This window comes from Euprymna scolopes, chromosome 20 (assembly GCF_053919585.1).
Source record: "Euprymna scolopes isolate OS-2025 chromosome 20, ASM5391958v1, whole genome shotgun sequence".
Lineage (NCBI taxonomy): Eukaryota > Metazoa > Mollusca > Cephalopoda > Sepiida > Sepiolidae > Euprymna > Euprymna scolopes.
This window is the reverse complement of record NC_136501.1, coordinates 85,736,621-85,757,633: the sequence shown is the minus strand read 5'-3', so window position 1 is coordinate 85,757,633 and position 21,013 is coordinate 85,736,621. Positions and strand designations below refer to the sequence as shown.

The 21,013-nt window shown below is 30.2% G+C and overlaps 1 protein-coding gene across 1 annotated transcript in view; it reads left to right on the top strand.

Annotated features, from left to right (window-relative positions):
• Positions 1–21,013, top strand: part of LOC145241520 (RNA-binding protein RO60-like) — a 224,191-nt gene that overhangs the window by 185,062 nt on the left and 18,116 nt on the right. The window contains exons 2-4 of the mRNA XM_080104563.1: positions 2,990–3,213; positions 7,798–7,949; positions 13,022–13,148. Coding sequence (XP_079960689.1) covers positions 2,990–3,213; positions 7,798–7,949; positions 13,022–13,148 — 503 coding nt within the window. The remainder of the gene's footprint in view (positions 1–2,989; positions 3,214–7,797; positions 7,950–13,021; positions 13,149–21,013) is intronic.

The following is a 21,013-nucleotide window of genomic DNA, read 5'->3' as shown; positions in this document are numbered from 1 at the left end:
GATGTTTCCTGATTAGGACAATGAACGCCGTCCTCCATCCTTTTCTTCCTTCCTTTTTTTTCTTCAATTTTTCTTGAACTTTTGCTTGCCACTCATGTCCATATGACTAGTCTGGGCTGTTCTTGTCTGACAGGTTGAAGGTATAAATTTGACAGTTTGTCTGGCTGCTATTTTTAACTGACAGTACAGAATCCCTAACTCTTTGGTACCAGTTGGAGTAGCTGCTCTGTCATCAGTTGTATAATATTAGGATGGTTGTAGTGCCATGTAAAAGAAATTGATTCTGCACTTCTCTCCAGTGGCCTTTCTTGAGGCCACAAGATTCAACTAATAGTCTACTTGTGTGTGCATATTTGGTATGAAACTGACTCCTCCACATTACCCACTCTACTAAATAAAAAAAAAATGAAAGGAAATAACATCCAAAGCAAAAAAAAATGTTTAAACCAGACAACCATCCAAACAAAATCAATTCACATTCTCCCTTCAGGTTCACATTCATAAATATCCGAAAGCTAAGAAGTAACCTATATGATGTAGAATCTTTTCTCTTAGTAAACTCCATGAATATCCTGGCATAAAGTGAAACCAACATATACTCCTCAATCCCCTCTAACTACTTTAATATGACAGGATATCTCCCTCTCTTTCATAAGGACTCTTAACATATATGCATTGATAACACTCTCCCTTTATCTAGATAGCACAGACTAGAATCAGGTGACCAGGTCTTCATATGCTTTTCAACACTGCATTAGTTACTTATATTTTCTCTACAGTTTCCCCTCAAATCAGAACTGTGCCCTAATTCGACCATGGCTCTAATGCAGTATAGATGCAGTATTTTTCTTAGATACTAATGCCCAAGTACATGTATTTGGTGACTTTGTGATGTCCCTCAGAGTAGTTTGCTTGGTTTCTCAAGTTACACAGATGCAACTCGTAGCAGCACACATAGTTTCTCTTATAGTTCATTCCCTAACACAAAGAATCACGTTCCCAGATCATGTAGATCGGCAAGCTTCACTTCTAAATCTATTCCTAATTACAGTACCCCAAAATTGTGTGACAAATAGCCATAGTCCACTCGGGAATGCAAATCATTGGTAGACATCATCCTAAGTTTTTGACACCAAGCTGAGGAGTTCTTGCTAAAAATGACAAGATACTTTAAAAAGGTTGATTGAGAAGCCATCAGAGAATACATCAGAGATGCCCCATGAACTAATATCTTTTCTCTTCCTGCTGACAGTGAGACAATTGAATGATGCAAAGCAAGCATCGAAGCACATGTTCCCACATGGAAGAACTTTAGCAACCCTACTCTCCCAAATGGTTCATGTCAACTTGTGCAGCAGAAATAATTGTAAGAGTGAAATAGCTGCAGCCAAGAGGAGACAAGGGGAAACGTATCAAATTGCAGTAAAAACGATCTTGTGATTTCTGGAAAGTGTGATGAATAATAGGTAATCAACTATTCAAACAACCATGAGGTCTTTCTTGCATAGCAATTGAGAAAGATGACTTTCTTATTCAGTGGTTCACCTCCAACTCAACCTTGTACCCCTCAAACTATTCCCTCAGAAATTTTCCTTTGTAGACAAAAATCACATTCATAGATCTAAAAATCACACCCCTTCTCATTTCTAAGATATGCCTAGACACTCCAAGACACGTAGGTCTCATCCCTGTCATACTAATTAAGAAGTGTTCCACTGAGTTAACCCTTGTGCTCTCCAAACTTTTCAACAAATGCCTAGCTGATTCTTGCTTGCCTGATAGCTGGAAAATTGCCTCCATTGTACTAGTTATCAAGAATTTTGATGAAAGAACTGGCCGGCTCAATTATTGCTCCATTAGTCTCCTCCCCCTCTTTACTAAAATCTTTGAGACTGTAATCAATTAAGCATTAAACTACCGTCTTGTAAGTGCTAAAGCTTCTTTCTTACCAAGAGTATGGATTTAAGTAAGCCTGTTCTTCTGCAGATATTTTAACAGTCATCTCTGAACGTATATATCATGCCTGGATAAGGCAGAGGAAGCTAGAGCTATAGCCATTGATATCTCCAAAGCCTTTGACAATAATAGGAACAAACGAAACCCTAGAAAACGACCTTCAGTTTGTAGTAGAATTGGTCCATAAATGGATGATTTAATGCTACTAAGACTAATTTTTTTTCTTTTAACAACTACAAAAAAACCTTCTCAACCAACGATTGTCATGACAAATAATGCGCTACCGGAGAGCCCATCTTTCAAACTCCTCAGCTTAACATTTTAGTGAGACCTATCTCATTCTCTTAGCTGGTGAGATTTGAACTAGGAAAGACGTTTTTTGCGTGTTGCCCCAAAATGAAAACCACATGTACTAGATGTAGTGTAATTTCCCCCTCTCTCTCTTACACACGATCTCTCTCTCTCTCTCTCTCTCTCTCTATATATATATATATATATATATATATATATATATATATATATATACAAAGTTTCTGTATCTGTTTTTTAGAATAAACCTTTAATTAATTACAAGTGTCAGTGTGTGTTTTATCAACAATTTGCAAATTGGTTTCATAATGACGATGGTGATGATATCTGTGACATGTTACCAATTGGTAAGGCGTAATGTAACTGTTATGAATGTTCAGAATAAAAGGAAACAGAAGGCAGAGCTGTTTAAAATTTAAATGAAGCTTTATTCTACTAACAAATGAGCCGACAGTAATACTGAGGGAAGGAAAATGGCCGACGGCTGCTGCTATTATTTTACTGGGAAAAGAAAAGCAGGGGAAGTAATTTGGTACAGAAAGAAAAGAAGAGTTCTTTTATTTTCACAACAGTAACAAGTTGTAGCTGTCATCATTTTCATTATTTTTGTACATAATATTTTAGAATAAGTTTATTTTTAAGATTTCATTGAAAAATATTTGATTACATAATTCATGAAATGGTTTATTTAATTAAATATATTATATTTTTGTCCTCTTTGTAGGTGTGGCACTAGTTTTAAAATATGTGATCAAAGGCTTGAAGGTGGCCAAGTCGGAGTTTGACAATGATGGCAGCGCTAGTGGTGAGCAGCGTGAACTGATTGACTACCTTGAAGCCGTGGACACCTTGAAACATTCAACTGATGAACAGCAAGTAGCCCGTCTCATTGAACAGCATCAACTTTCATACGAGCACGTTCCCAGTATACACCTCAACTCCTTTGAAGTAAGCCATCACCTTATTGCTTATATTTTTCACATATATCTAATCCATACAATTAAGTCAATTGGATTTTTAAAGTCAGACCCAAATAACAATTAAACTGACATATCAAACCGACTAGCTAATTATTTGTTGTTGTTGAGTTTCATTCATGGTGATTTTGTTGGCATTTGTTTCCCTGATATTTTTCTCTTAAGAATTTTATCTATAAGGATATTGGATACAAGAGGGACTATGTGAAGGTTGCCAACGTCCCTAAGTGAAAATGTTTCTGTAGAACAAACTGGGTTCGACCTTGTTTATTGAAAATATAATAATGTGCTTAGCTACAATTTATGTGAAAAATTACTTAGTCAACACAGAAAATTGCTAATATGAGACATTTTAAAATAATAGTCTAAAAATAAAAATCAGCAAGGACAATATCTCATTTCAGATTGAAGAATATTGAATATATTAAGTTTGTTCAAAAAAATTTTCCAAATAAATTTCATTTCTGACAATGAAAAACTGTTTTTGAAAATCTTTATTCATAACAATGACCTTTGCTCTCTATAACTTGATTCTATCTGTCAATAAGTTTATAAATACCTCACTTGTATAATTTTTTAGGTTTTGATGTGAAATATGAAGCTAGCTCATGTTCAATCTCCTTGTGAAGGCCATCTAAATGGTTTGTAAGCCTTGAAATAAGTAATAATCCAAGGGAGCTAGGTTAGGAGAAAATGCAGGATGGGGAAAATTTTCCAAAGTTCTTTGGTTAATATTGCTGTAAGAGGACAAGCATTATAATGGTTTCTGTTGACTAAAGAAGGTCGTTTTTAAGTTAACATAGATGAGAATATTGCAGAAAAATACGAAGAATGTTTTAATAATCTGAAAAAAAAAGTTATAAATTAATCATGGTGGTATGTTTAAGTAACAAAAATATTCTTAAAATAAATTACAACGGTTTAAGTGCACATTCTTACAAACTATCAAAAACTTTTGTACTAACCTTATAATAGTTGTCTACCTTGACTTTAAAAATGTACAAATAAATAAATCTTAAAAACTAAAATATCTTTACTGCATACAGCTAGTAAAAAAAAAAAAAAGGTAATAATTATGACTCATATCATAATATCTTGATATAAATCAATGCTCCCCACCTCCCTTCAAAAATGACACCCATGGAATTGTTAAAGTATTTACAAACCTTTCATAATCACATTTAATACAAACAAACTTCAGTCATGAATGCCCTGTGAAACCATGCGTGCACCCCACCTTTCGACAATCACTGATGCAACACTGTTTGCTTTGGTTTTCTTCATCTTCTCTTCTCGGTTTATCCATTTTTGCTAAGGGTGGAGGCAGTGGCTTACAAGCATGAAATAGTAAAAAAATTCACAAAAGAAAAAAAAACAAATTCCAACACATTGAGCATGTAATACCATCACGGAAAATGATCCTCCAAATGCTGACATCCATAGCATATCAAGGTCATCACTGTCATCAACAACAGTAGCATCAAATCAGAGCTTGCAATAATCTTCCTCCTCATTAGTTGTAGCAGAAGATTGCAGGTTTTTAGCCCCCGACACACAAAACAGCATGATCTAGCAGAGTTGGAATGGTGATTTTTTATTGTGACACCATCAATTTCAAACATAGGTTAAAGATAGCCTTCTCTTCAAGAGGTAAGACACCAGCCTGGCATTTTAACTTTTGAGTGTCTTAGTCGATGAGCCAAGACATAAATTTTTGGATATCAGAACAATACTATACCAAAGTTCGCAAAGACTTGAAAAGTTCTTGAAAAAGCCTTATTTCTATTATTACCTTGAAAATATGGAAAATGTCTTGAAAAAGTCTTGAAAATCGTATTCTTTATGCCCAGTAAAAATTTGTGTTGAAATATTAAAAATAAAATCGAAATAAATACTATTAAATTATTTTTAAGCATTAAATAAAAATACCAGCAAAATATTTTTTAAATATTGAAATAAAATTGAAATACATTGTTCTGAAATTACATTGTATTATTATGGATACAAATGTAAAATGGGGAAAATAACATTTAATTGCGCTTGGTTGGCAAAATATAAGTCAGGGAATGTAAATATGATTGTCGGCAGGCATATTGTTTTGTATGAAAATGAAAATGACTTTTCCTGTTGTCAATTTGTTAAGTTTTATTTTATTTAGTCTTATTTTATTTATTTAATTTTATATTTAAGTTTAAATTTTATTATATCATTATTTATATATCAAATTTGGTTTTGAATTTTGTCTGGAGAAGGCCTTGAAAAACTTTGAAAAGTCTTGAAAATGGACACTGAAAATCTGTATGTATCCTGTACACAGTGGTCAGCTCACTGTATTTATTTATTTCCCCACATATATGTTAAACTAGAATGTCTCTCAATTTGTTTTTTATTAATCTTTAATTTTGTATCATATATATATATAGACAGTTATTGATAATAAAAGTTTCAAAATAATTTACTTTATTAATGTGGGAATATTGGAAAGTATTCAATTATGATGTATTATGGAGCATATAGGGATGTCCAGGCAAGTTTTTATATAGACTCTCCAAAACTCATAAACCAGACATCCTTATGTCATATTTCATATATTTACTATCTATCTATATAAAAGTGAACGTGTGTCTGTGTACATTTCCCTATACAATAACTCTGTCAATTTTTAGTCTACAGACTCGAAATTTGATATACAGGGTACTGAGATTTGAGAAAATCTATGTGATCGGTTTTTGGCCAGAAATTTGGCAATTAAGGGGTCAAAGTTCAACGATTTGACCTTTGAGAACTCTACCAAACTCCTCCAACAATTTTGGGTCTACGCACTTGAAATTTTAGATATAGGTTCCTTGGACATAGATCTAACTTAATAACTTGATTTGAGCCAAAAACAATAAATTTTAAGGGGTCACAATAGGGGTTAAAGTTAAAAAAAAATTGACCTCTGCGATCTCTTCCAAATTACTCAGACAATTTCTGGTCTAAATATTTGAAATTTTACATAAAGGGTATTCAGAGATAGGGCAAGCTTTTTAATCAGTTTGGGTCGAAAATTTTTAGTTACCAATATATAAATGTATGTATGTATGTCTGTCTGCCTTAAAATTTCAATAGAGGCGACAGATTTTACCAAGATCAGTATCGTTTTAAAGTTTGACCTTTCATACAACAAATATCAAAAAATTTGGCTAAAAACATTAATATCTTCCCCTTCAACAGGCAGTTTTCTACAGGGAGAGGAGTCACTTTTTTTGCCGATATTTTGAAAGTTATCCTCTCCTTTAGATTGTCTAGCCTTAATTTTAAAAAATGTCGCTTCCAGTTTGGCGGTGGTTGTAACAGCATAAACGTTAGGTTTTACCCCATTCTTTTCCTCCTTTGCGGTACGGGTTCGAGCCTGCCTTCCTACTACCACTTTTTTTCTTTTTTTTGCTCAACATACACATCCAAACACTCGGGCAATGCTGGGCTGAAATGCTAGTATATCTATAAAAATGAAAGTGTTTGTGTGTGTGTGTGCGTGTGTGTGTGTGTGTGTGTCTGTGTACATTTCCCTACGCAATAACTCTATTACATTTTACATACAGTAATTTTAGTCTACAGACTCGAAATTTGATATACAGGGTACTGAGATTTGGGAAAATCGATGTGATCAGTTTTTGGCCAGAAATTTGGCAATTAAGGGGTCAAAGTTCAACGATTTGACCTTTGAGAACTCTACCAAACTCCTCCAACAATTTTGGGTCTACACACTTGAAATTTTAGATATAGGTTCCTTGGACATGGATCTAACTTAATAATTTGAGTTGAGCCCAAAACAATAAATTTTAAGGGGTCATAATAGGGGTCAAAGTTAAAAAAAATTTACCGCTTTTCTTTTTTTTTTTTTTTTTTTTTTTTGCTCAACATACACCTCCAAATACCCGGGCAATGCTGGGCACCCATGCTAGGATATATATATACTTTTTTATTTTTGTTCAATTTCCTTTCCACTATGTCCTTTTTTGAGAACCTATATTTGTGACGTCACTCCACAATTTCTGTATTAATAATGACTATCAATTTCTTTTTTTAATATAAAAGAAGTCAAACTTTATTTTTACAATTGACATATAGCTTGTGGCATATAGCAGACGGGGGGAGGGGGGACAGACCAATACATAGTGTGCGTGACCTCCGTAACTGTTTACCTGATTGACTCATAACTATTTGTTTTTATTACGATTGCATCTATTGTTCCTTTGTTTACGATTGATGTCTTGTCTACATCACAGGTCAGAATCTGGGATGGATTCTCCCGGTTTCCACTTTCTCTGACATACTGTTTGGGGATATCATTACTTTAATTCTTATCCTTCTTTATTCCGACCTATGGTCGGTCTCATTATTTAACACATATATGATGATGCACTAATTCCAATGCTTCTCTTTGTGAAAATAACACTCAAGATATGGAGAGTTGTCTGAAGAGTCCAAATAATATGAAGATTTTGTTTGTGTTTCTCATCTATTTGTTACTTTGCTAAAGCACTGTGCTTTTTCCTTCTTTTTCATCTAGGTCTGGAATACACTGGTACACAGGCTGCCCCTGTCAATGTTATTGCAACACATCTCTAAAATTGCCAGCCAAGGATTGCTAGAACCAACCTGTGATACTTCCAAACACATGATCGAAAGACTTCAGAATGTTGATGAAATTGTTTCTGAAAAGTAATTTCTTTTTTAATTCATCTTGTGCAGTATAAGTTGATTTCAAATAAATACTGTTACATAGTTACTTGTCATTTTAATTTAACAAAAAATGATCAAGTAGAAAAAATAATTACAAGTAAAAATAAAATTTATTGAATTATAAAGTTTTATCGGATTTCTTAATGTCGAAGAGTTCTTAAAATCCAGGGAAGGTAACTGCAGTCTATGATTTTGAGAAAATATTAAAATCTGTCATTTCAAAATAGAAAACAGCGGATCGTTAATATCTCATATTTTTTTGTAAAACTAATTCTAACAGATCTTCCACTCAATCATTTTTTCGAATTTTTACTATTTCCAACATGACACGTATCTAATAATGTTTTTATCTAAACTGCATTTTTTAAAACCTCATTATACTGCACAAGCACAAATTCATCTTTAATTGTGTATCATATATATCGATAGTTATTGATGACAGAAGTCGCAAAATAGTCTGACTTTACTTTATTATATATATATATATATATATATATATATATATATATATAAATAATAAAGTATATATATATATATATATACATACATACAAGGGGTGTGCAATAAGTAATGCCCCTGACTCACTTCCCATAGCAGTAGAGCAACAAAACTTGGCACAGTTATTAGTCTTTCTCTACATAGGAAGCACCCAGAGTTATGCATTTCTCCCATCGTTTGCTGCAGCTCTGGAGACCGTTTTTGTAGAACATCCCAGGTTGGTCCTCCAACCACGACGTGACTTCAGAAATCAAGGTTGTATTATCTGGGAAACACTTTCCTTTCAAAAACAACTTCATGGCTGGGAAGAGGTGAAAGTCAGAGGGTGCAAGGTCAGGAGAGTAGGGAGGATGGGGGAGGATTTCATAACCACACGTCCGTGCTTCTGATCTGGCGACATGCGAGTTGTGGACCGGAGCGTTGTCCTGCAGGAGGAGGGTACCTTTACTGATCTTGCCCCACCTCTTGATTTTGATAGCTTCCTTTAATTTCCTCAAAAGTGAAGCATAATAGGCTCCTGTAATTGTGGTACCCTTTGGCAGGAAATCTGTCATCACTACTCCGCCCTGGTCCCAGAAGACTGTGAGCATGACCTTGCCAGCGGAGGGCTGCACCCTTGCCTTCTTTGGAGGTGGTGAGTCCAAGTGCTTCCACTGCATTGACTGGGCTTTGGTCTCTGGATCATAGTGATGGACCCAGGTTTCATCCTGTGTAATCAGTCTTTTGAAAAACTTTGACTCATCTTCTTGGCACATCTCCAAATTCATCCTCGAGCACTCGACGTGTTCTTGCTTCTGGAATGGTGTGAGCAACCTGGGAATCCATCTGGCAGACACCTTATACATATGCAAATGGTCATGAATGATAGTTTCCATAGACTCTGTACTAATCTTAACATCTTGGGTTATTTGGCAAATAGTAATGCGCTGATCTTCCAAAATGGCAGCCTCAACTTGACGGACAGATGCTTCATCAATGGCAGAAGGGGGGCAACCAGGTCTGAGAGCTGTTTCCACAGACTTCCGGCCATGTTTGAATTCACGATGCCAACATTTTACAAGGTCATATGATGGAGCATAAGTTTCTTTCATTTCATCAAAAGTCTCCTGTGGGGTGCGTCCTTTCAAATACAAAAACCGGATCACTGCTCAACATTCAACAGGCTCCATTTCACAGCTGACTCAGTTCAAACACCTGTAAAACAGAAACCACAATTAGTCAGAGCCACATAACCTGTAGATCATTGCACATGTAAAATTTCAGCTAGATCAGACAACTGGAAGTGGGTTAGGGGCATTACTTATTGCACGTCCCTCGTATATATATATTGATTTAAACAAATTAGCATTCGTTTATTTAATTCTTTGCATTGTCTAGCTTTGCATTGTCTAGCTTAGAGCATTAACAAAAATATGTCTCCATTTTTCTTGGGTGGAATAAATATATTTTTGAAAGAAACTAAAGTAAAATACATGTGTGCAAAGAATATAGTGCAATGATAAAAAAAAAACTCCATTATCACAATTAAATTTTGATTCTTCAGATTCATTGTTATCTAGGTCTGATGTTTAATTTAATTTTATGTATTAGAGCATTAAAACAGGAATGCATATCTTGTTTGATTTTGATTTATTAGCATAGATATGAATCGTAGTGTAAACTAAACTCTTGAGCCCTTTTGAAAGACCTCATGTTTGGTGACTCGTTTGTAAAAAAAAAAAAGAGAGAGAGAGAGAAGGAAGTCTAAATAAACCAGCAAAACTGACATCGACTGGCAACTTCTGTATCTGGGAAAGATAAGGCAATGGTTATCATGATAATGAATCCTGACCTTTGACCTCAAGAGAGAGTGGAACTGTTTCTTTAAGAAATTCAAAACAAGAAAAACAAAAATGATTTTCTTTATTAAAGGCTGATCTCTGATATTTAATCATCCAAGTAGAACTTTCGGTTTTTGTCCGGAATTCTCCCTATATTAAAAACAAAATCTGTATGACATGACTAAACAAAAATATTATATTCCAAAAATTATGTAAACTGATCAATTAGTTTTATTTTTATAAAGAAAATCATTTTAAAGCGATTACTGGGAATTCGTAAGCATTACAAATTAAATCTAGTAAATATGAATTATTGTTGAGTTATCTCCTTTTGTTTCTTGAAATTTATGTGATTTTTGGAATATGATATTTCCATTTTGCCATGACATTATACAGGTTTATCTTCATTTTTGTTTTTTAATATTATGGGAATTCTGGACAAGAACTGAATTTTCTGAAACATTGAAGATTTTTTTTATTGAAAAATCATAATAAATCGAATCATTGTCTTCAGGTGCAATTTATCCAAAGTGCATGTGTATGTGTATGAATGGGGTGCCTCAGGTATTGTTTTAGCGAATTAAGGGAATTTCATTTGTTAAAAGTAAATTGACATTCAGTTCTATTCAGTAACCAGGTCTTAAATACAGAAAGTTGGACTGTTAAAAAGATGTTCATTCATTGATGCCAAACATTCATGTCACCTGATGTGTCTATTTTTTCTGTCAGGTTATTTAGTTTACAATGTTTATGTGAAACATGTCGCAACAGAACATTCAAGATGAGAAGAGGCATTTTAAGAAATACTTGTGTTGTTGATGGAATAGACTTGATGATTTAATATGCAAAGCTTACAGTGAAAATAATTCATCATTGATGACTGACCTCGTATCCTCTACAAAATATATTTGCATTTTAATAACTAGATCTATTCTGGTGGAGGCTTTAAATACAGGTAATTGGACTGTGAAAACAATTTACATTAGATGATCCTATGTCACATGATATAATCTGTTTTCTTTTTCTATTTTTTGTCATGTTTTTTAGTTTATACTGTTTATGTGAAGCATATCTGTGGTTTAAAAATATAAAGGCATTAATTTGCATAAGAAAAGAATGGCTGCATTAAGGACAAATTTTGGAGGACATTTTGTTACATAAAGAAGAACTCGAAATCAAGAGGTGGTGCGAATTACAGTGTTAGTAAAAAGGAGTGATGCCAATTTTTATTTAGATGGCAACATCACATTTGAAAGTGAGACATTTTTCTCTTAAGAAATGCTTGGATTGCTAGTGAAGTGGATTTGATGATTTAAAACTCAAAAAACTGTACTGAAACCAATTCATCTCCAAATGTATTTTATGATAAATTTTAATAATAATGTAATTATTGTTTACAGTGCTCAGGTGCACAACTCATAAAGTGAGTATGAAGGAGGGGGGATATCAGGTGTAGTTTTATCGAATTATGGGAATCATGGGGATTTTAAAGGATGCAGTGTCCCAGCATCTAACAACTGATGTTGCCGGTTTGTTTCATGCTTTGACAATTCTGAACATGATATAATGTTTCTGGAAGTTATGGAGCTATGTTGTCACGTCTGCATGTATGTTAGATACAAAGAGATGAAAAAGATGAATTGAGTTATTTTTTTTTCGTAATTTTGTGGGTGTTTATTAAGTCAGTTGCTAGAGCATATCACAAGATCACATTCAATGAAGAGGCACTTTTCTTTAAAGAAATACTTGGGTTGCTGAGGGAGCAGATTTGATGACCCAAAAAACCTGTAGTGAAACCAATTCATTAATCTACAATATATGTTTTACAATCAATAATAATAATGATAACAAAATCATTGTATACAGCTGTATTAAAAATGCATCAGAATTGTATGCATCATACATAGGATAATGTACAACTGTAGGGAGAAATGAATAGTATATGGGTTGAGATATACATGTGTGTATGCATATGGATTTAGTACATCATATATAGTTTTGTCAGATTTCAGGAATCATGAAGGTTTTAAAGGATGCAATATCTCAGCATCCAACAATTGATGCAGTTTGTTGTATGCTTCAGTAATACTTCGCATGAGAAAATGTTTCCAAAAGTTATGGGAGCTGTGCTGTCTTCTGACTTTGTAACCATGTTTATATGTGTGAGACACAAGGACATCAAAAAGGTGCTCCACATTGTTGTCAGCAAGATGGTTAATAATTTTGTTGGTGTATAGTAAGTCAGTTAATACATCTGAGCTTTAATAAATCCAAAGTGTTCAGAGGCTGGAAAGTGTCTGATGGAAAGTATTCAGTTAGTTGCACATCCTCAAATGTTTTTCAGAAGATCCATGTTCTGAACAAGATGGAGATTCTAGACTAATGGTATGAATTCTAAATATGGTTGCAGCCTGTAATGTAGCATTATTAAAAATGTGTCTAATCCAATAATACTTATTGATATGACTCAATCTGTTCGCAAACTGAGTGAAATATCATAAACTCTTTTTAAAAGTTTTTTGAAAGGAAACAGATTTTGATGAATAGAGGACCAAAGCTATCACACAGGTGATTTGGAAATCAGGCTAAAAAGTTTATAAATACGTCTTGTATCAGTTACATTGAAAGAATTTAAGAATAAAACCACAAAAATAATGCAATTTAAGTAACAATTTTTTATGTTTCTTTAAGAATGGAAATAATATTTCAGAATCTTTACTTTTTTTTTAAAAGGATTCATCCGTATTCTGTGTTGATAGCAATGCGTACATATGAACAAGGCAAAGGTCTACGCCGAAAATGGACGCGTAATTCCAATGTTGTTAGTGCCCTCAACTCAGCACTTAATACGTCCATTCAGGTAAGTGTATCACATCACAAAAAAATCTTATACATCATCATCATCATCATTTTCTTCTTCTTCTTTACATTCTAACATTTATTGGACAGCTTTTAGAAATTAACTCCCAAACTCATTTATCTCTGTATCAGGGTATACTTCATCACCAGCAGAAGCATCATCTTCTTCTGTTTCCTGTCATTTCATTGGATGACTTTTAGAAATTAACTTCCAAACTCTGACTTTGATGCTTCCATTCAGTTTCAAAAGACAAAGGATACTCCTTTGCATGTAATTGTGAGGCAAGGGTTGCACAATCCCCATCACATCTCTCCTGAATTGGCACTGAGTCCAGTGGTAAGGAGAAGTCCAGGATGACTAGAAACAATGCCGAGATAAGCGGAGAGCACATACAGCACCCAGAAGTCCTAAATGGTCACCCATTTAGTACTGACCAGGTTCAATGTTGCTTAACTTTGGTGATCCAGCTGGAATCGGTCTGTGTGATTATGCTGTATAAACTCTGACTAGATCTTTATCTCTTTTTCTCTCAAATTTATTGTTACCTAATGAATAAAGCATAAGGTGGTGAGAAAGAAATGGACAAAACACAGGGTGGACCTTTTGACAGATTCTTTTACAATCATTTATTGAATTTTAAAGGAAATTGTTGTTAGTGAGGAAAGAGTATGAGAGAGAGGATTATTGGAGAGTGAGTACCTGAGTCCCTTGTGGAGATAATTGGAGTTGAATTGTCTGCATAGAAATGATCACGTAAGACGATATCAGAGTGAAGAAAGATTGTCAAAGAGAGGGTTATTGAAAAATATGTAGTGAGTCCCTTGTGAAGATAATTGAAGTTGTCCGTGTATTTGTGATGATATTTAAAGCGGGATTTGACCACGTGGAAATCATTATTTGTGATGATATTAAAGCAGAGTTTCATCCCTTAGAAGTTATTGTTTGTGATGATAATTAAACCGGATTTGATAGAGTAGAGGTTATCGTTTGTGACAATATTTTAATCAGGACTTTATCGTGTGGAAAATTATCATTTGTGATGATATTTATAGTATGACTGCAACAGTGTTGGTGGTTATCGAGAAGATGGAGATGACAGCGCTGCAGTGTGGAAATTGTTGTGTGAATTGTCAAGAACTCTTGGCCTAGCAGTTAGGGTCAAATTGACCTTATGAGAATTGTGATTCTGATTGACAAGGGTTTATTTGGAAACGTTATTGCTCCTCTGAATCTCTGTGTTGGGCGAGCGTGTATCCTGCCTTATATAAAGAAATCTGGCAGGTGCTCGGCTCCCATGGCAATTGTGTTCTGATTGGTTGAAGATAGGTCACAAAACCAGTTAAACTCTAGGTTTCTAACCAATCAGAATTGATTATTTTTGCAGAAATCGTTCTTTCTGCCCCTGCTGATTTTTTGTTGCTGCTCCTGTTGATTTTGTTGACGCTGCTAATGTTATTTTGATAATATTGAGAGAGCTCCATCAATTTTGTGTTATGTCAGGTTAAAATAAAACTTAATAAATCACTCTTCCTCACTCAGCCTATTGTGAACCCAATAATGACAACGTATCGTGAACCCAATACCGACAACGTATCGTGAACCCAATACCGACAACGTATCGTGAACCCAATACCGACAACGTATCGTGAACCCAATACCGACAACGTATCGTGAACCCAATACCGACAACGTATCGTGAACCCAATACCGACAACGTATCGTGAACCCAATAGCAATAATGACAACGTATCGTGAACCCAATAACGACAACGTATCGTGAACCCAATAATGACAACGTATCATGAACCCAATAACGACAGCGTATCGTGAACCCAATGACAATAATGACAACGTATCATGAACCCAATAATGACAACGTATCGTGAACCCAATAACGACAGCGTATCGTGAACCCAATAACGACAACGTATCGTGAACCCAATAAAGACAACGTATCGTGAACCCAATAAAGACAACGTATCGTGAACCCAATAACGACAACAAATCGTGAACCCAATAACGACAACGTATCGTGAACCCAATAATGACAACGTATCGTGAACCCAATAATGACAGCGTATCGTGAACCTAATAACGACAGCGTATCGTGAACCCAATACCGACAACGTATCGTGAACCCAATACCGACAACGTATCGTGAACCCAATACCGACAACGTATCGTGAACCCAATACCGACAACGTATCGTGAACCCAATACCGACAGCGTATCGTGAACCCAATAATGACAGCGTATCGTGAACCCAATAACGACAGCGTATCGTGAACCCAATAACGACAGCGTATCGTGAACCCAATAACGACAGCGTATCGTGAACCCAATAACGACAGCGTATCGTGAGCCCAATAACGACAGCGTATCGTGAACCCAATAACGACAACGTATCGTGAACCCAATAACGACAACGTATCGTGAACCCAATAATGACAGCTTGTGTAGATTACAGAGTTGTTGCTACCACCAGATCTGAAAACACAAGGAAGCTTGCCAGAATCTTTTAAAGTATGCAGGTACATCTTTCCCATATTGACAATGTTGGTTTTCCACAGGTTGGTTTTTGCATGCAGTTCTTCCTCTGGGCAACATAACAACTTACAATTTTTTTCTTAGTCTGCTGAACCTTGTTAAAACATTTATGAAGTAATTGTTTAATAATTTTAGATTTTTCTTTCAACAATTTTTAAGTTTCTCACTTTATTTAATCATATTCTTCTTGCATTTTGCCAATAATATTCCATTGCTAATGGAATCCAAAATGTGAGCCTTTGTCTTAAAGGTTTTTAATGGCTAAATATTTTACATATATTTGTAAAAGAAAAATACATTTTTATTTTACTTTCTTGAGTGAATATGAATTATTTGTGATTTTAATGCTGTTTTCTCATTACTTGAAAAATCTTGTGGAAAAAATGAAGTAATCTATATTATATTTCTCTGAGTCTTTCTGGTCCACTTTTTCTCATAAACTATTGGGTCAGTCTGGCTAAAAAATTGTATGGACCTTTGTTATAAAGTGCAGCAAACTAAGTATTATTGTATCTGTTCTATGCACAGTTAGGGATTAAATAGGGATTAGTCACCACATGACCACATTTACTCTAGAAAATTTCTCAGAAACTACTGGCCTGTTCTAACTAAAGTTTGTATGGATCGTTGTTGTGATAAGGTGTAATGAATATTATTGTATCTGTTCGATGCACAGTTAGGGATTTTTTGGTGTAAAGCATTCATTTTAAGTCAATGGTCTATTACTTTTGCTCGTTTTGTCTAGCCATTTATATTTTTCAAATACATGATCTCCCTTTAGTTGTGTCATTTAATAAGGCAAAACTAAAAAAAATTATATGTTAAAAATAGTAAATAAATATATTTATTAAAAAAAAATTATATGTGAAAAATAGTAAATAAATATATTTATTAAAAAAAAATTATATGTGAAAAATAGTAAATAAATATATTTATTTAAAAAAAAATTATATGTGAAAAATAGTAAATAAATATATTTATTAAAAAAAAAATTATAGGTTAAAAATAGTAAATAAATATATTTATTAAAAAAAAAATTATAGGTGAAAAATAGTAAATAAATATATTTATTAAAAAAAAAATTATATGTGAAAAATAGTAAATAAATATATTTATTAAAAAAAATTATAGGTGAAAAATAGTAAATAAATATATTTATTTAAAAAAAAATTATATGTGAAAAATAGTAAATAAATATATTTATTAAAAAAAATTATAGGTGAAAAATAGTAAATAAATATATTTATTTAAAAAAAAATTATATGTGAAAAATAGTAAATAAATATATTTATTAAAAAAAAAATTATAGGTGAAAAATAGTAAATAAATATATTTATTAAAAAAAATTATAGGTGAAAAATAGTAAATAAATATATTTATTTAAAAAAAAATTATAGGTGAAAAATAGTAAATAAATATATTTATTAAAAAAAATTATAGGTGAAAAATAGTAAATAAATATATTTATTTAAAAAAAAATTATATGTGAAAAATAGTAAATAAATATATTTATTAAAAAAAAAATTATAGGTGAAAAATAGTAAATAAATATATTTATTAAAAAAGATTATAGGTGAAAAATAGTAAATAAATATATTTATTTAAAAAAAAATTATAGGTGAAAAATAGTAAATAAATATATTTATTAAAAAAAATTATAGGTGAAAAATAGTAAATAAATATATTTATTTAAAAAAAAATTATATGTGAAAAATAGTAAATAAATATATTTATTAAAAAAAAAATTATAGGTGAAAAATAGTAAATAAATATATTTATTAAAAAAGATTATAGGTGAAAAATAGTAAATAAATATATTTATTTAAAAAAAAATTATATGTGAAAAATAGTAAATAAATATATTTATTAAAAAAGATTATAGGTGAAAAATAGTAAATAAATATATTTATTTAAAAAAAAATTATATGTGAAAAATAGTAAATAAATATATTTATTAAAAAAAATTATAGGTGAAAAATAGTAAATAAATATATTTAAAAAAAATTATATGTGAAAAATAGTAAATAAATATATTTATTAAAAAAAAAATTATAGGTGAAAAATAGTAAATAAATATATTTATTAAAAAAGATTATAGGTGAAAAATAGTAAATAAATATATTTATTTAAAAAAAAATTATAGGTGAAAAATAGTAAATAAATATATTTATTAAAAAAAAAATTATAGGTGAAAAATAGTAAATAAATATATTTATTAAAAAAAATTATAGGTGAAAAATAGTAAATAAATATATTTATTTAAAAAAAAATTATATGTGAAAAATAGTAAATAAATATATTTATTAAAAAAAAAATTATATGTGAAAAATAGTAAATAAATATATTTATTAAAAAAAAAATTATAGGTTAAAAATAGTAAATAAATATATTTATTAAAAAAAAAAAAATTATAGGTGAAAAATAGTAAATAAATATATTTATTAAAAAAAAAATTATATGTGAAAAATAGTAAATAAATATATTTATTAAAAAAAATTATAGGTGAAAAATAGTAAATAAATATATTTATTTAAAAAAAAATTATATGTGAAAAATAGTAAATAAATATATTTATTAAAAAAAAAATTATAGGTGAAAAATAGTAAATAAATATATTTATTAAAAAAGATTATAGGTGAAAAATAGTAAATAAATATATTTATTTAAAAAAAAATTATAGGTGAAAAATAGTAAATAAATATATTTATTAAAAAAAATTATAGGTGAAAAATAGTAAATAAATATATTTATTTAAAAAAAAATTATAGGTTAAAAATAGTAAATAAATATATTTATTAAAAAAAAAATTATAGGTGAAAAATAGTAAATAAATATATTTATTAAAAAAGATTATAGGTTAAAAATAGTAAATAAATATATTTATTTAAAAAAAAATTATAGGTGAAAAATAGTAAATAAATATATTTATTAAAAAAAATTATAGGTGAAAAATAGTAAATAAATTTATTTATTTAAAAAAAATTATATGTGAAAAATAGTAAATAAATATATTTATTAAAAAAAAATTATATGTGAAAAATAGTAAATAAATATATTTATTAAAAAAAAATTATATGTGAAAAATAGTAAATAAATATATTTATTTAAAAAAAATTATATGTGAAAAATAGTAAATAAATATATTTATTAAAAAAAAAATTATAGGTGAAAAATAGTAAATAAATATATTTATTAAAAAAAAATTATATGTGAAAAATAGTAAATATATTTATTAAAAAAAAATTATATGTGAAAAATAGTAAATAAATATATTTATTTAAAAAAAATTATATGTGAAAAATAGTAAATAAATATATTTATTAAAAAAAATTATAGGTGAAAAATAGTAAATAAATATATTTATTTAAAAAAAAATTATATGTGAAAAATAGTAAATAAATATATTTATTAAAAAAAATTATAGGTTAAAAATAGTAAATAAATATATTTATTAAAAAAAAAATTATAGGTGAAAAATAGTAAATAAATATATTTATTAAAAAAAATTATAGGTTAAAAATAGTAAATAAATATATTTATTAAAAAAAAAATTATAGGTGAAAAATAGTAAATAAATATATTTATTGAAAAAAAATTATAGGTTAAAAATAGTAAATAAATATATTTATTAAAAAAAAATTATATGTGAAAAATAGTAAATAAATATATTTATTAAAAAAAAATTATAGGTGAAAAATAGTAAATAAATATATTTATTAAAAAAAATTGTAGGTGAAAAATAGTAAATAAATATATTTATTAAAAAAAAATTATAGGTTAAAAATAGTAAATAAATATATTTATTAAAAAAAATCATAGGTGAAAAATAGTAAATAAATATATTTATTAAAAAAAATTATAGGTGAAAAATAGTAAATAAATATATTTATTAAAAAAAATTATAGGTGAAAAATAGTAAATAAATATATTTATTAAAAAAAATCATAGGTGAAAAATAGTAAATAAATATATTTATTAAAAAAAATTATAGGTGAAAAATAGTAAATAAATATATTTATTAAAAAAAATTATAGGTTAAAAATAGTAAATAAATATATTTATTAAAAAAAATCATAGGTGAAAAATAGTAAATAAATATATTTATTAAAAAAAAAATTATAGGTGAAAAATAGTAAATAAATATATTTATTAAAAAAAAATTATAGGTTAAAAATAGTAAATAAATATATTTATTAAAAAAAAATTATATGTGAAAAATAGTAAATAAATATATTTATTAAAAAAATTATAGGTGAAAAATAGTAAATAAATATATTTATTAAAAAAAAAATTATAGGTGAAAAATAGTAAATAAATATATTTATTAAAAAAAAATTATAGGTTAAAAATAGTAAATAAATATATTTATTAAAAAAAGAATTATATGTGAAAAATAGTAAATAAATATATTTATTAAAAAAAAATTATAGGTGAAAAATTCATAATAGTAAATATATTTGTTTTAAAAATTTATTGAAAAACGTATGTTACATTTAATATTTATTATTTCTGTAAAAATGTGTCTGTAAATGAACATATTTCAAATAAAATATATATATTTTTTTTTTTTTTACATAGGCATCACCACATTATCAAGGCCAAGACGCCACTCAAGGATAAGGGTTAAAGAGTGTACAATAGAAATTGGACAATATAGTAAAAGTGTGGGGGGAATTATTGATAGTGTTTACAGCTTGGCGAGGGGGGACCATAGATTGAAGCTCAGTCGAACACTTTCCATGAAAATAACGATACATCAGAGACAAACTCGCAACATCTCTTCTGTGAGATAGAGGTTGCAAGGAGGAGAAAAGGACATCTCCTACGAGGCTACGAAGTCTATTTTGAACTCTATCAAGGCAGGACAAGTCCTTTCTAGCAGCTCCTGCCCAGATGTGGCAACAGTATTCCATCCTTGGACGTACCTGGCTCTTATATAGATAGAGAATAGAATCAGCAGTGAGATATTTACTGGATCGATAGAAAGATCCCACCATTTTTCTAGCGGCCTTGGCAACAGATTTGATGTACGTGTTCCATTTAAGATCAGGAGTAATGGTCAAGCCCAGAAGCTTGTCAAAACTTGAGGCCTCCTGAAGACGAGAGCCATTCATTTCAATTGATGCCAGATGTGGATTAGAATGTTGATGATGTAAAGAGAGAAGCTTGGTTTTAGATGCATTAAAAGTAACCAGCCACTCCTTTCCCCATTGTACTACGTGCTCAAGATCAGAGGAGAGAGAATTGGAGAGAACTTGGTCGTTTACTGTCTTAGATGTGCTACCATAAATGGTAGTGTCGTCAGCATAGATGTCTAC